The 17,064-nt window shown below is 40.7% G+C and overlaps 1 protein-coding gene across 23 annotated transcripts in view; it reads left to right on the top strand.

The window, feature by feature from the left end:
• The window catches only part of LOC137183693 (protein NLRC3-like), a 54,951-nt gene that overhangs the window by 27,878 nt on the left and 10,009 nt on the right, over positions 1–17,064 (top strand). For 5 of the 23 annotated variants that reach the window (XM_067590923.1, XM_067590910.1, XM_067590903.1 and 2 more), the window contains 5 exons: positions 2,323–2,481; positions 2,910–3,029; positions 5,541–5,776; positions 5,910–7,701; positions 11,151–11,324. The exons of 8 other annotated variants lie outside the window; for them this stretch is intronic. In XM_067590923.1, the coding sequence (XP_067447024.1) occupies positions 2,323–2,481; positions 2,910–3,029; positions 5,541–5,776; positions 5,910–7,701; positions 11,151–11,324 (2,481 nt within the window). Of the gene's footprint in view, positions 1–1,523; positions 1,624–2,322; positions 2,482–2,909; positions 3,030–5,540; positions 5,777–5,909; positions 7,702–11,150; positions 11,325–17,064 lie in introns of those variants that run through there. 10 more of the 23 variants (XM_067590907.1, XM_067590915.1, XM_067590914.1 and 7 more) reach the window with 5 other exon arrangements.

Here is a 17,064-nt window from a genome sequence, read left to right as displayed (position 1 = left end):
ATCTCCAAGTTCCCTCCAATGAGAATCAGAAAGGCTGGAAAAATTAGCATCAGAGTCAGTTTGTCTCTAAATGAGTGTTTTGTGTCCAGGAGAGCGGAGGGGACAGGAAGGGCAACTGCTGCATGCTGGACCCCACATTTGAGGATATATTAGAGAAGGGGAACTACTACAGGAGGGTGAGGAGACCCTACAGACCCCCAACGTGCCTTATCTATCCCCAGCTGCTCTACCTGCTACTTTATGCGAGCAGCTCCTGGAGCTGCAGCACAGCTCATCCCAGCCGACCGGTGACCCAACAGTCCAGGTTCTCACCCGCAGCGTCTCCCCGAGCCCCTGCTGCCCTCCACCCCACTCCCACCAGTCTCCCTACGGCGCAGACCGCCACCGCCAGCCCGACCAAACGACACAGGCGCTGTTTCCATGGCAGCGGTTCACCTCCTGTGTGATGCATTTGGCCTGTAGATGTTGTCAGTTATTCCCACCATTAACAGCCAGTTCACACACGCAAAGTTCTGTTTCATGGTTTCAGTTCATTTCAGTCATTTGTTTGTCAGTTAAAGTGAACTGTTGCTTAGTCTGATAAGGTGGAAATATGTTGACTGTTGATGAACTGTTAAGCTGTTGGTTAACATTGTCTGATAGGCTGAAGGCAACTTAAAGCACAACTGTGAAACTGCAGGAAAACAGCTGAATCAAGTGTGTCTTATTTGATCCATCTGTTGTAGGAGAATTATTTTGTAATGATTAAATGCTAAATGTCTATAAAAAAGCATTTTCACCACTCAAGCAAATTGTTTTATTGGCATATAAAATTGCCCCCCACCCCTCCAATTTCACCAGGTGGGGGACAATGATATAGTTTGATGCGGTTTGTTGTAAGATTCCATGTTGGTTTTCCTCCTGTCCTCCCCACTGGTTACGGTGCATCCCAGTATGAAACTATAACAGGAGCTGTAACAATATCAGGCTGAAGAAGAGCTCTGATCTTCTTCTTCTTTTGCGATGACAAACTGAAAAACAGATTTTATCCACTGCAGTTTCACAAGGGTCGGGAGAAACAACAGGAACATTAAAGTCAATGTCTCTCAGCAACAGAACTACTCCAGAGGGAATGGCATCAAATCAGTGGAAAACTCTTTATTGGAACAGCATAAGCAAAGAAACTCTGAATAGTTACTGTATATAACTGAACATGAAGCAGCTGGTCAACCAGCAAAATATTATCTTGAAACCAAATCTCCAAGAATAGAGACTTGTTTGTTCTTGTGAAGAATGTTCCTGTTGTTCCAAATGACAAAAGAGTGGAGAGAAAAATGATGTTTAAAGACGTGAGACCAAGAGAGTAACGTTTACCTGTGGAGATTTTTATAAAAAATCATAATTGCAGTTTAAGAGGAGCTTTAGACCACCTGATTTAAAAAACACAGGAGGGGAAGACATTCACAATAGAGTCTGAGTCATTTAGGAAGCGCTTCACACACACACACACACACACACACACACACACACACACACACACGGCTTCCAGTAAAAAACATAAAAAACAGGAAGGGAGGAACACTGGAAGTGAAAGTATGCAGTCAGACTCCATTTCAAAGTCAACAGAAAACAGTCTGAGGCAGGGTGAGTGTTAATATCAGAGCTGCTAATAATGATTACTGTCATTATTGGTCAATCTGCTGATTATTTTACTGATTAACTGTTTAGTTGATCAGCAGCCACATATTTCTCCATTCTCTATGTGTCTGATTAGCGTCTTCAGGTTAGGCTAACCCGTTGTTCTAACTTTGGAGCTAACTCCCTTCACTTTTCCTGCAGTTGGGGAAACAACAGACAAGACGTTTCTTGATTTTGACAAGCTGCAGCATTTATTAACTGACACACTGTAGTCTGTACGGTACATTTACGGCCAGATTGACAACTTCCTGCTAATCTTTTCCTCTGCCCCGTCACTTTTGTGACGCTCGCTGTCTTGTTTAATCACTCACTCGCTTCGGCTCTGCGTCATGGATGTATAAAGAGAACTGGATACAGCGTCGGAGGCTTGACCCCGTTCATTCCTATGAAAGTTGCTCAGTGAAACCCGATTTGCATCGCTGCAAGTCCCGCTGCTCCCGATTGCCAGTCCAGACGTGTTTAAGAACCACACAGATGTTTATCTGAAGTCTGTTTGTTGGATTTAAAGCAGAGTCAAAGTTTATCTTTGTGATGGCTGGAAAACACACATGGTTGTAGTTAAAGTCATGTAAACTAATAAGAAGCTACTAAGTTCAGAGGAAGGACTGAGTTTATTATACTGAGTATGTGTGTGTGTGTCTCCAGTGTTACTGGTTTACCTCTCAGACTCCAGAAGATGAAGGATTCGGAGGAAGAGGAGGACGGAGCAGAGTCTCTGATATCCAGCTGTCTGTCTATGAAGAGTGACTGGTCCAATGATCCTCCTCCACACTTCAGTAATGAACCTGGACCCTCAGACACAAAGTAAGAGACTGTTTCTACTGTAAACTGACCTGAAGATGATTCAGTGTTGAAATGTCATTTAAAAACAAACCCACACTCTACTACAAGCATCTCCATCAGTTATTAGTGAGAGTCTGAAGATCTTCTGCAGCAGGTTTATCCATCTAAATATAAAGTAGCAGCTGACGTGTTTAACAAAGTTGCAGCTCATGAAAATGTCTGTAAATGATACAAACTACATGCAGGCATCAGACTCTACAAACACACTGAGTTTACAGGAGATAAATTCAGTGTTTACACATGAAGTTAAAATGTTTTACTCTCACATCTGTTTTCAGCTGTAGATACAAATAAAAAAAACTAAATAGTGCTAATATGACATGTTACATGTGTTTATATCTGCTCTTTACCAGAAGTAATGATGTATGTAAAACATTTGTTGTTTCCAGAGGTCAGCAGCACAGACAGAGAGCAGAGTCTCTGATATCCAGCTGTCTGTCTATGAAGAGTGACTGGTCCAATGATCCTCCTCCACACTTCAGTAATGAACCTGGACCCTCAGACACAAAGTAAGAGACTGTTTCTACTGTAAACTGAGCTGAAGATGATTCAGTGAGACGGTTTCATTAAGGTTGTAGTGTAGATATGAAGGAAACACAGTGGAAAGAAATAATGAACTACCTTCCATTCAATTGTAATCTAGAACAGATCTTCATGTACATGTTAACCAGAGACAGAGACAGGGCTGCTATTGCTATTTGATTTTCCAGTCTAACAATCTAAAGTAGTAGCAGGTAACCCAGGGTGATATTTACTAAGGATTTACTAACAAGTCACATTGTGTCTCCTTATTTACTAAAGGAATGCACCGGGGTTTTGTGCAGGTAAAATGGAAGAAAATGGAGTGTTTGGTCTCCTGCAATACAGAATGTGTCTTAACGTGTTCCTGTTCAAAGACACAAAATATGGGAGGAAGTAATGGAAATGTATACAAACAGCCTGCTGCAGCTGATTTATCACTGCAGACTGACCACTGCAGCAGAGGAAACTGAGTCTGACATTTAACGTTTGGGAAAAGTCAAATGTGTAAAACTGTTGTATCACACTGACACAGAGGGAGAGAGATTATAGCAGAAACAGTGAGAGAGAGAAACACAAATGAAAAGATGCATTATGAAGATATTTAGCAGAGCTCTCTGTTCAGCACCACAACACAAGACAAAAGAGCAGCAGTCTGTTATTTTTCACAAGTGGACTTTTCTGTTTTGCTCAGTTGCCTCCTGCTTATTTTTCCTGACTTTTAAAGTCTCCTAGTAGCTTAAAGGAGCCCTGTGGAGTTTTCTAGTTAACAGACAAAAATCATGTTTACATTGACTTACTGACCAAAACACATTGTGTGAATCCTTGCGGTCTAACAAATGTGTTGAATCCATTTCCCTCCTCATGAAACATTTGCAAAGTCGATTTTTTGCAGCTAGTATTTTAAATCCTGCATTGTTTACATCCCTGGTGCTGGAAGTAGTGGGGCCAAGGGGCCTTTGGCACCCCTACTTTACCCTCCCCCCACATTCCTTTTAAGTTGCGAATCACTGTTTCCCCTCAAATGCCCTTATATTGCAACACTTACGGTAAAAAGAACACATCCCGTTTGTGTTCATGTCAACAGCAACAGTGAACACAACAGCTGTGAGCGCGGTGCCAAAGCTTCGGGTCCTGGGCTAAAACTGGTATTTTAATGTAACAGTGGAGCAACAGGAAGAGAAATATGTTGCTGCACATAACAAGACACATACAGGCCATGGCTGTATTACAGACAGTAAAGTTACTTTTTACAGTAAGCTGAGCTGTTTAAAGTGTTTCAGGCTTTTCTCCACATATCAGCACAGAGATCGGTCCATAATGAAAACTGCAGAGAGCACAAAAGCCTCAAACTGTGTGGCTTTAATTAGCAGAGATGCGCACACACAGAGCTCTCCACAATCACAAACATACTTCCATGTATTTTGCTTCTTTTACTTCTCTTGTATTCCGCATCTCTAACTAACATAATGTACTGAATTGTCTGTCAGAATAGACTACAGCTATTAATGTGAGTCAGGCAGGTCTGAAACGTGTCAGATTAATGTATGAATCTTACATTAATGTTGTTCAGGTGTCATTGAATGTTTGGCAGAAACATCAGTACTGATGTTCTATTTGTTGCTCACAGCTGCTGTGTGTCAGGTTCTTTCCTTTGATTCCAATAAATAACTGCAGCATCACACAGCAGCAGAAAAAATAAGTGCATCTTTAAATTGAGAGAGTAATGTGCACATCTACGCATGTGACACAGCAGCAATAACTTAATTTGCACCGAATCGGTCATGATCTGACGGTAATTAATGTTCTGTGTTCTGCTACACGTCTACTGTAACATTGACTGTATATAAAGAGGTCAGCTGTTACACACAGATTCCAGGTTTATACGGTGGAATTGTTTGTAATAAAGCAGCTCGTATGGATCGCCCGTGTAGAAAAATACAAGGGGTTGTGTTGGTGCGGGCATGTTGTTTAAAGTGTCAGTGAGACGATGAAATATGATCTTGCAAGTCCGGTTGGAGTAAAAGATTATTGCATTTAAAGGCTGATCAGAAAACACTGCACTGGAGTAATATTCACAACTTTGGAAAGTTATCTCACTGCAACCCCATTTATTAGTGCGCACATGCATGTCTGTGTCTGCAGAAAATTTGAAAATGCCTTGCACGCACACACACAGAAACTTTTTGGCCCTCTTAAATGAATCTGGCGCCCCTGGTTTACATCAATGTTTACTAGTTTGCACTCTTCTTCTTCTTTGCTTTTGCTGGTACATTGTTGTGTCTGTGTAATTACTTCTGAACCCTTGTAATTATAGTATATATTATTTTATTTAAATTGAATGTGCTGAAGCTCAGAGCCTGAAGATAAAAAAACTGTGTAACTGTCCAAATACTGACAGTCTGGACTGTTTATGTAGGGAAAGAGCTGCATCAACTTGTGAGCTGTCGGTTGGCCACCACTAATGTCATGTGTCATAAAGAATGTGTTCATGTCCACAGAGAGAGGAAGAGGAGGGGTGTTTCTGTGGAGGAGCAGCTGTCCTGCTGTTCTTTGTGTCAGGACGTCCTGAAGGATCCAGTCTCTATCAGCTGTGGACACTGGTTCTGCAGACTGTGCATCACCTCATACTGGGACCAGTCTGCTTCATCAGGAGACTCCTCCTGTCCACAGTGTGGAAAAAGATCCAGAACAAGACGTGGACTGCAGACAGACAGTCAGACCAGCACTGTACAAAGTAAGACTGAAGATCTGTCTGCTGATGTCATCATCTCTGAAAACAGGACAGGAATCTACCTCCTCTATCCTACTGGAAATTAACACAGTCAGACATATTTCTTTTTAATTATACATTTTTTCCTTTCTTTCAGCAGAAAGTGGTCTGCAGGAGGTTTTAGATGAACATAAGATCAGTCTGAGGAGGAGATGTGAATGTGTGACTGAGGGAACTGATGAAGCAGGAAGTGAAACCCTCCTCAACAGGATCTACACTGAGCTCTACATCACAGAGGGACAGAGTGAAGACGTTAATACCCAACATGAGGTGAGGCAGCTTGAAGCAGCTTCCAAGATGGAGACCCTCCATGACACTCCAATCAGGTGTCACGACATCTTTAAAGTCTTACCTGACCAACAGAAAGACATCAGAGTCGTTCTGACCAATGGCGTCGCTGGCGTTGGAAAAACCTTCTCAGTGCAGAAGTTCACTCTGGACTGGGCAGAGGGCTCGGAAAACCAAGATGTCAGTCTGGTGATTCTGCTTTCGTTCAGGGAGCTGAACTTGATCAAAGATGAGCAATACAGTCTCCTCATGCTGATCCATGTTTTCCATCCAACATTACAGAAGGTCACAGCAGAGAAGCTCGCTGTCTGGAAAGTTTTGTTCATCTTTGACGGCCTGGATGAAAGCAGACTTTCACTGGATTTCAACAACAGGAAGGTCGTGTCTGATGTCACACAGAAGTCATCAGTCAACGTGCTGTTGACAAACCTCATCGAGGGGAAGCTGCTTCCCACAGCTCTCATCTGGGTAACATCCCGACCTGCAGCAGCCAATCAGATCCCTCCTACATGTGTTGACAGGGTAACAGAAGTACAAGGCTTCACTGACACCCAGAAGGAGGAGTACTTCAGGAGGAGATTCAGCGATGAAGAGCTGTCCAGCAGAATCATCTCACACATCAAGACATCCAGGAGCCTCCACATCATGTGTCTCATCCCAGTCTTCTGCTGGATCACTGCTACAGTTCTGGAGCACATGTTGACTACAGACCAGAGAGGAGAGCTGCCCAAGACCCTGACTGACATGTACTCACACTTCCTGCTGGTTCAGACAAAGAGGAAGAAGCACAAGTATGATGAAGGACATGAGACGAGTCCACAGGAGCTGACGAAGGCTGACAGGGAACTTCTTCTGAAGCTGGGGAGGCTGGCGTTTGAACATCTGGAGAAAGGAAACATCATGTTCTATCAAGAAGACCTGAAGAAGTGTGGTCTTGATGTCACAGAGGCCTCGGTGTTATCAGGAGTTTGTACCGAGATCTTCAAAAGAGAGAGTGTGATCTTCCAGAAAACAGTCTACTGCTTTGTTCATCTGAGCGTTCAGGAGTTTCTGGCTGCAGTCTACATGTTCCACTGTTACAACAGCAGGAACACAAAGGTACTGGAGGACTTCCTGGGAAAAGACTACAGTTACTCATCCCTGGATGACTTCCTGAAGAGAGCCATGGAGATATCTCTCAGAAGTGAAAATGGCCACCTGGATCTGTTTGTGCGTTTCCTTCATGGCCTCTCTCTGGAGTCCAACCAGAGTCTCTTAGGAGGCCTGCTGGGTCAGACAGAGAACAGTCCGGAAATCATCCACAGAGCCATCAACAACCTGAAGGAGATGAAGACCCAAAGAATCTCTCCTGACAGAAGCATCAACATCTTCCACTGTCTGATGGAGATGAACGACCGCTCAGTACATCAGGAGATCCAAGAGTTCCTGAAGTCAGAGAACAGATCAGAGAAGAAACTCTCTGAGATCCACTGCTCAGCTCTGGCCTACATGCTGCAGATGTCAGAGGAGGTTCTGGATGAGTTGGACCTGGAGAAGTACAACACATCAAAGGAGGGAAAACGGAGACTCATCCCAACTGTGAGGAACTGCAGAAAGGCTCGGTAAGTCCAGATGTGATTATCAACATTATAAAGCTGCCATCAGTATTACAGTAAAGATTCACACATGCACACTATCAAAGTGTTAAACATGTGTTACACCTGCTTGTTGCCAAAGTTATACATGAGTAGTGCTTCACAACAAGGAGTACCTGCAAGCACATTCATATGTCTAGACATCCTTATCACAAGGAAAACATATTTCTATTCACATCAATGTTTTTATTTTCATAGTGATGAGGATATCTTGACACATTGATTATGTCACTGGTCATTTTGATATAAATATCCTTCATTTCCCTCCTGTGGGTATTTGTCTGAGGAAGACCTGTAATCAGTTGAAATGTTACCAGTAAATTTAAGTGGAGCTGTGATTCCAGTGTGTGAGTTCTCCTTGTATCCCAGTTGAATACATTTTGTATCCAGCACCTATCCCACTGAGGGTTTGTGGATGTGAACACGACGACTCTGACTTATAATGCTTCACTTCAAATGTTCTTCACATGTTACAAATGCTATGAGAGCAAGAAAAACTTATTATTGGTGATGTGTTTATACCTCACATTAGTAAACACATTCATTCTGTTTATTTATGATGATTTTACAGTTTATTGTTCACCTTCTAGTTTTCTTCCTTTGGGTTTAATACAAATCCAGCAAAATATCTTCAGGTTTCAAGTTTTTGTTGAAAATGTTTAAAGAGTCATTATTTCATCACAACAGACAACAGTATTTTCCAGTGGACAGTACCTGCTGTACCTTTCTATAATGTGTCTGTTACACATACATGTAATATCTGTGACCTGCTGCAGCTACCAGCTTGTATGTAGCATGAGAGGCAAAACCCAGGGCATAAAAAGACTGCAACGCTCTTCCTGCTGATAAGACTTAATTGCTGTGAGTGCACGGTGATAATTGAAGAGACTCAGTTTGAAGCTGCTCAGGTTTTATGAGCAAGACAATTTCATTTGAACTTTGTGGAGACACTCTGATACGATGGGTGCTTCTCACGACCTTATTTCATGTCTTCTCTCTCCTTGGGTGACCCAGAAATTGATCTGGAAATTGGTCTCATCATGAAGGATGTTTGAATTTGCTTATTTCTGTTTGGAGGAGAGAGGAGGCTGCCTGAAGGAGGGAGTAAACAGTACACAAGACCATCCTTCATCTTTTAGCAAACTGACACAACCCTTTATTGGAAATCTGTAGTGACTTGACGCAGCAGCTGATCGGACTGATCTGATATTACGTCACTAACATCTCAGTTTTATATCGAGACAAATAACAGAACAAACTCAGGTGTAATATTACTCCCAAGTTTAGATTTGATTTGTTTTCTGATTTCTAGTCTGCTTAAAATCTTGGATTAAAATTTTAACTGTCATCATTCACTAGATATTTATTTTTATATTCCTTCTCCTAATTTACCCTGTGTCATGGATGATATACTCAGGGAGGGAAGGTGAGTCTGCTGTCTGTCAGCAGAAAACACATTTTAATTAAATATCAGTTTCTATGAGGCTGAAAATCCCTGTGTGTCAGGTATGTTGTGAAGAGCAGAGCAGGTGGACCCAAAAACAGGAGACTGCAGGAAACAGGAACTTGAAGAATAAATCTTTATCCTGGTCTGAGTGCAGGCAGAACAAATCTGAACTGAACACAGAACAAAGGATCCAACAAGACTGAACTGAAAACCAGGTATTAAATAAAACTGAACTGAAGAGGGGATGAGGTGCAGGTGGAGCACGAGAACAGGAAAGAAGCTGATTGGCTGGTGAAGACACAGGGAGCAGGGCAGGACTAACGAGGCTGATGCAGGGCAGGTGTGGAGGGAAAGTGAGGAGGGAAAAGCAGGCTGGGGAAGAGTACATGAACACAGGAAGGAAACACAGAGCAAACAGAAAACTAAAAACCCAAAAAACACAATGAAACAGATGATGTACCTATAAAATAAAATGCAGTAGTCTCTCAGATTACATTTTCCTTATTACAATTCCTTAAACTAAACACATGCTCCTATATAACAGCAGTGAGAAAGGTGAAACTGTCTCCTGATAGTTTGTGTGTAGGGAGATGGGTGGGAAGCTCAGGTGAGGGGAATGAGGTGATTTCAGTGATAGCAGGGCAGATGGGAGTGGCATGGTACATCTGATGTTGAACACAAACTATATACAGACATCACTACTGTGGTGAAATAAGATGCTCATAAAAACTGGCAACTCATCGTATGAATGAGTAAAATTACATGAGCAAAAGGACTGGATAACAGAAGTGTAACACATAAATGATGATGAATAAATACAGCCTAAGAGAGTGATGTCAAGATGAAGAGAAACTAAGCCAACACTAAACAAGCTGCTCCATAACCAGCACTGTACATGACTAGATAGTCACATAAAGCAGTGAGGAAGAAAGTTGGTGTGAGTGAGACGTGAACTTAGTAGAGCCAGACTCACTCAGAGCTGAGAGGAAGATACATAGAGCCAGACTGTGACAAGGTAGAAAGTAAACATTGATGTCAGATATATTTACATATTTCCTCTTTCCTTAAAACATATAAGCTACAAGTTTAAATTATTCCTGCAAATTACGAGACATTCTCATCATAACATGAATTATTAAATAATGAATTTACAAACAGAATATCAATGGATGCAGATAAGAAATATATTTTAGAAAAAGTTGCTGCCAGTAGAAATGTGTATTCAGTGTCTGAGCAGTTACAAACTGTTTATTGATCTGTTCACAGTATAACATGCAGATGTTTGTCAGTTTATTTCAGGAGAAACTTGCAGAGATATTTCACGTTGTCTTTTGTCATGTTGGAGGACATCACTACATCACTGTGCTGGCAGTGGTAACTGTTATTCATTTTTTAGACAGTACATCACATTTAAACTCCAGCACATGAAAAGACACTGAAGAGCTGTTAACACCTGTAGACTGACAGCTGACGTCACTTCAGATGACGCCTGAAAGGAAAGGACGTCCAAAAACATGTTTCCTTGATTATTCTTCCCATTTCCTGCATCTCTCCCTTGTATCTTAGGTGGGAGGGACCTAAGTGGGAGGGACTAAGACACAAGGATATGACTCATATCCTTGTGAGAGTGGGGAGAGTTACTGAATAACTCAACTTTGATTTGAAGGGTAAATCACAACATGACACGTTTACATTACTTTCATTTTCAGACGCTTTTGTCCAAAGTGACTTACATTTTTTTACATACATGTACAATTTTGGATTGAGTGTGGTGTTCAAAGACATTTAGACATGTGGACTGAAGGAGCTCAAGTTTCAAACCACCAACCTTGTGATTAATGGCAGACCAGCTCTGCCAACAGAGATAACTGAGCTATTCATCACATCTTAGTTTGTTTAGTGATCAAAATGCCTAGAATCTACATTTATTATTAAAGTGAATATTATATGTATGTTATCTGCATTACAGACTTGTTGGGTGTGGACTCTCAGAGACTCACTGTGAAGTTGTGGCTTCAGCTCTGAAGTCCAACCCCTCCTATCTCAAAGAGCTGGATCTGAGTAACAACTGGCTGTCTGTCTCAGCAGTGAAGCATCTGTCTGCTGGACTGGGGAGTCCAAACTGTAGACTGGAGACTCTGAGGTCAGTTCACTGCCTGTCTGTTACTATTGTTGATCTTAATGTTTAACAACTGAACCTAATTTATGTACATACATAACTTACATGCATGACATTATTTTTTTTTTCCATATTTCCATTTTTTACTGTACAAAGTTTAGTCTGTAGTTATAAAAGATGACTGATTCTTAAAGAAATTATAGAAAATGTCCACTGTTAGTTGTTAAAGTATATTAATGTTCATAATTTTTGGTAAAGAGACACATTTGTATACAGAAGATCCTCTCAACTAATATCAGTTTTAAATGGTTTAAAAAGTTTATTTGATGGAGAAATATTTCTTTTATATTCTTTAATGTGTTTTCATGAATAATTTCTGATCATTGATATTTATCCTTCAAAACACACATACACACACACACACACACACACAGGGACACAGAGATCAATGCAGGTGACCTCAGAGTCTCCAGTCCACACTGTAGACTGGAGACTCTGAGGTCAGACACCATTTCTTACTGCTGTACCGAGATTAATATGATGTGACAGTTGTGGTGACACTAAACTGCAGACATAAAGCTGATATTATGCTGATCCACACTGAGGATCTTAATGGGAAAGTCTATTTTCTTCTTCAGTGGTTAAGTCCATTGACTGTGTCAAAGCAATGTTGAGCTGCACATTTAAAACCTTCATATAACAAGAAAACTCTGCACTGGATAATTCACTCTGAACCACTGAAACTTTTTTTGTCTTTTATATTTGACAGTTTTTAACTTGCATCCTGTTGGGTTCAGGTTTTTGGAGTTTGCTGGACACAAAATAAATAAAATAGTTGTGATTAATTGCAATTCTTATTTGAGTGATCAATAACCGATTCTTGAAATCCAGAGAAAACTTTGCATTTGCACCTTTACTCAGTGAACATGTGTACATGTGCACTGTGTTGTGTGTATGCAGTGGTTACTTATTGTAAATGGTTCAGTTAGAACTGTGTGACGTGTAAAATGTCTACTTTGTAGAAATGGAGTTATTACAATGTGCACAAAAATCTTATTTCAAGTTCAAAAGTAAGGTAGATGCTAGCTGCTATATTAGCTGCCCTGAGTCATGACAGTCCCATAGAAGGATGGCGGAAGGAAGATTGAGGTGAACAAGCTTGAAAGAGGTAGCGGGAAGAAATCAGGAAGAAAATAGAAGAAAGAAGAAGAAATTTGAAGTTACAGTTATGATAGAGAGAAAGAAAGAGAAATCCACTTGGCTGGAATAAAACTGACTGGGAACAAGGACAGATTTGGAGTTCTGTTGAACAAACATGAAGTCGCCAGTTGGATTAAGGACAAACTTGGTGATGTCAACTTAGTTGATGTTAAAAGAAATGGATTGATCATTGTTGGATGTGTCTCACAGACACAGCTGAAGAAGTTGTTGGAAATATGAGTTAGATGGTTAGCAGGTGTCATGTTTCCCACTTCATAGAAGAGTTCCAGTAAGTTGTTGACAGTCATTGAATGATCAGGATGAGTGACAGAGAAAGGTTTGAAACAAGACCAGGGGCCAGATGCATAAACGAAACGTATGCACAAAAACCATGCACACGCCATTTCTCGCACATAAACTGGTATTTATAAACACAGAATGTGCGGTGAGAATGTGAACACCTCACGCATACTCTAGACCAGGCGTACACATGTTTTTCCTAAGAGATCTGAGGCTGATGTGATGAGGTGGAGATGAAATATAAGCTGAGAGACGGAATCTTTTAGTAAAACGTTGTTTGTCTAGGTTGATAACCAGCTGCACTGATTGTGCGTGTTTTTTGGTTCTTTTGGGGTGTTAACACAGATATTTGTAAAATGCCAATCAAAGGCGCATTTATTAAGTTAACATTGATTAATTACTTTTGTGTTTAATTTTGTCATTCCTTTAATTTACATAGGAGCCAACATTTTATTTTGCTCTTATCATTCTTTTTAATTTTATCCTTAGTTCTAGCACACCTTGTAAAGTCAGTTTAGATATGAGCTACAAACTACAATGTTGATTACATTTCTGAGATATTACTGCTGACGATGGTTTACAGTCCATGTGATGAATTAATGATACGGATGGTATAAAGAGCTGCACAGCCGTGTGTAATGGCGGCTATTCTGGCTGTTGGAGAAACTCGCCAGTGCAACACAATCTGTGAAACTGCACTTCTTCTTTCCCGTTTGTTTCATTGACAGCTGTACAGACTGATGAGGCAGGTGACCAATTGATATAAAAACGGCTGGTTCAGGGTGTGTCTTCATCCATTTATGGTTAATTGTGGGAGTGGAAATGAGGCTCGTGCACGTGCGCCCAGTTCCTCAACAACTGAGATTTATAAAACAGAGCCATGCATACGCATGGCTTTATAAATCTGATGAAAAGAAAGCGTCTGCATGTTTGTGGCTTTATGCGTACACACAGTTTTAGTCATGAATCTACACAGAGTTTTATGCATCTGGTCCCTGGTGTGTTGCATTTTGAATCAGAAATCCTGCCTGACAAAGTATTCCTAGATCATATCAGTTACCCAGTAAGGCTGTTTGTTCCCAAACCCATTCAGTGCAGACGTTGTTGGAAATGTGGACACAGCTGGCTTGTGTGTAGACATGATTTGGGGATATGTGGTTAATGTGGAAATGAAACGTGCAGCAGCAGAAACTGTGAAAAAGAACCCCAGTGTAATCAGTGTGGGGGGAGACATGAGGCAAGCAGACAGTCCAAAGAGAAAGAAAGAGATGGAAGTCATGAGGATCAGGTCCAAGAGAAGGCTGAGCCATGAGGAAGCAGCTAGGAATGAAAAGATTCAAGAAGTGAAGGAAAACTTATCAGGTAGGAAGCATGATGAATATTGTTTTTGTGAGGACAAGATGAAGTTCTTAGCACCTCTGTCCATGGTGATTAACTGTGCCGCTGAGGCAGAAATGAAATCTGAGAGAATAGAGATTATTACTGGAGAGGAAGTGCAGAGGCTGCTGAGAGGCTTTCAGACTCTCTCAGAGCCTCAATTGAGAAGTTATATTAGAGAATGGGATGAGGGTAGGAATATATCTAATATTCCCTCCTGTGGGTATTTGTCTGAGGAAGACCTGCAATCAGTTGAAATGTTACTAGTAAATTTAAATGGAGCTGTGATTCCAATGTGTGAGTTCTCCTTGTATCCCAGTTGAATAGATTTTGTATCCAGCACCTATCCCACTGAGGGTTTGTGGATGTGAACACGACGACTCTGACTTATAATGCTTCACTTCAAATGTTCTTCAGATGTTACAAATGCTATGAGAACAAGAAAATCTTATTATTATTGTTGATGTGTTTATACCTCACATTAGTAAATACAGTTATTCTGTTTATTTATAATGATTTTACAGTTTATTGTTCACCTTCTAGTTTTCTTCCATTGGATTTAATACAAATTCAGCAAAATATCTTCAGGTTTCAAGTTTTTGTTGAAAATGTTTAAAGAGTCATTATTTCATCACAATAGACAACAGTATTTTCCAGTGGACAGAACCTGCTGTACCTTTCTATAATGTGTCTGTTTATTTTATATACAGACACATACATGTAATATCTGTGATCTGCTGTAGCTACCAGCTTGTATGTAGCCTGAGAGGCGAAACCCAGGGCATAAAAAGACTGCAAATCTCTTCCTGCTGATAACACTTAATTGCTGTGAGTGCACGGTGATAATTGAAGAGACTCAGTTTGAAGCTGCTCAGGTTTTATGAGCAAGACAATTTCATTTGAACTTTGTGGAGACACTCTGATACGATGGGTGCTTCTCATGACCTTATTTCATGTCTTCTTTCTTCTCGGATGACCCGGAAATTGGTCTCATCATGAAGTATGTTTGAATTTGCTTATTTCTGTTTGGAGGAGAGAGGAGGCTGCCTGAAGGAGGGAGTAAACAGTACACAAGACCATCCTTCATCTTTTAGCAAACCGACACAACCCTTTATTGGAAATCTGTAGTGATTAGACACAGCAGCTGATCGGACTGATCTGATATTACATCACTAACATCTCAGTTTTATATCGAGACAAATAACAGAACAAACTCAGGTGTAATATTACTCCCAAGTTTAGATTTGATTTGTTTTCTGATTTCTAGTCTGCTTAAAATCTTGGATGAAAATTTTGACTGTAGGCTTGATTAATAAAGGAAGCATAAAACAACTGTCATCATTCACTAGATATTTATTTTTATATTCCTCCTAATTTACCCTGTGTCATGGATGATATATTTAGGGAGGGAAGGTGAGTCTGCTGTCTGTCAGCAGAAAACACATTTTAATTAAATATCAGTTTCTATGAGGCTGAAAATCCCTGTGCGTCAGGTATGTTGTGAAGAGCAGAGCAGGTGGACCCAAACACAGGAGACTGCAGGAAACAGGAACTTGAAGAATAAATCTTTATCCTGGTCTGAGTGCAGGCAGAACAAAACTGAACAGAACACAGAACAAAGGATCCAACAAGACTGAACTGAAAACCAGGACTTAAATAAAACTGAACTGAAGAGGGGATGAGGTGCAGATGGAGCATGAGAACAGGAAAGAAGCTGATTGGCTGGTGAAGACAAAGGGAGCAGGGCAGGACTAACGAGGCTGATGCAGGGCAGGTGTGGAGGGAAAGTGAGGAGGGAAAAGCAGGCTGGGGAAGAGTACATGAACACAGGAAGGAAACACAGAGCAAACAGAAAACTAAAAACCCAAAAAACACAATGAGACAGATGATGTACCTATAAAATAAAATGCAGTAGTGTCTCAGATTACATTTTCCTCATAACAATTCCTGAAACTAAACACATGCTCCTATATAACAGCAGTGAGAAAGGTGAAACTGTCTCCTTATAGTTTGTGTGTAGGGAGATGGGCGGGAAGCTCAGGTGAGGGGAATGAGGTGATTTCAGTGATAGCAGGGCAGATGTGAGTGGCATAGTGCATCTAATGTTGAACACAAACTATATACAGACATCACTACTGTGGTGAAATAAGATGCCCATAAAAACCGGCAACTCATTGTATGGATGAGTAAAATTACATGAGCAAAAGGACTGGATAACAGAAGTGTAACACATAAATGATGATGAATAAATACAGCCTAAGAGAGTGATGTCAAGATGAAGAGAAACTAAGCCAACACTAAACAAGCTGTTCCATAACCAGCACTGTACATGACTAGATAGTCACATAAAGCAGTGAGGAAGAAAGTTGGTGTGAGTGAGACGTGAACTTAGTAGAGCCAGACTCAGAGCTGAGAAGAAGATACATAGAGCCAGACTGTGACAAGGTAGAAAGTAAACATTGATGTCAGATATATTTACATATTTCCTCTTTCCTTAAAACACATAAACCACAAGTTTAAATTATTTTAGAAAAAGTTGCTGCCAGTAGAAATGTGTATTCACTGTCTGAGCAGTTACAAACTGTTTGATGGATCTGTTCACAATATAACATGCAGATGTTTGTCAAACAGTTTATTTCAGGAGAAACATGCAGAGATATTTCACGTTGTCTTTTGTCATGTTGGAGAACATCACTACATCACTGTGCTCGCAGTGGTAACTGTACGCCATTATTCATTTTTAGACAGTACATCACATTTAAACTCCAGCACATCAAAAGACACTGAAGAGCTGTTAACACCTGTAGACTGACAGCTGACGTCACTTCAGATGACGCCTGAAAGGAAAGGACGTCCAAAAACATGTTTCCTTGATTATTCTTCCCTC

The sequence above is a fragment of the Thunnus thynnus genome, chromosome 5 (assembly GCF_963924715.1).
Source record: "Thunnus thynnus chromosome 5, fThuThy2.1, whole genome shotgun sequence".
NCBI classification, from domain to species: Eukaryota; Metazoa; Chordata; class Actinopteri; order Scombriformes; family Scombridae; genus Thunnus; species Thunnus thynnus.
Note: the sequence above shows the minus strand (reverse complement) of the source record. Positions and strands in the feature narration are given on the sequence as shown.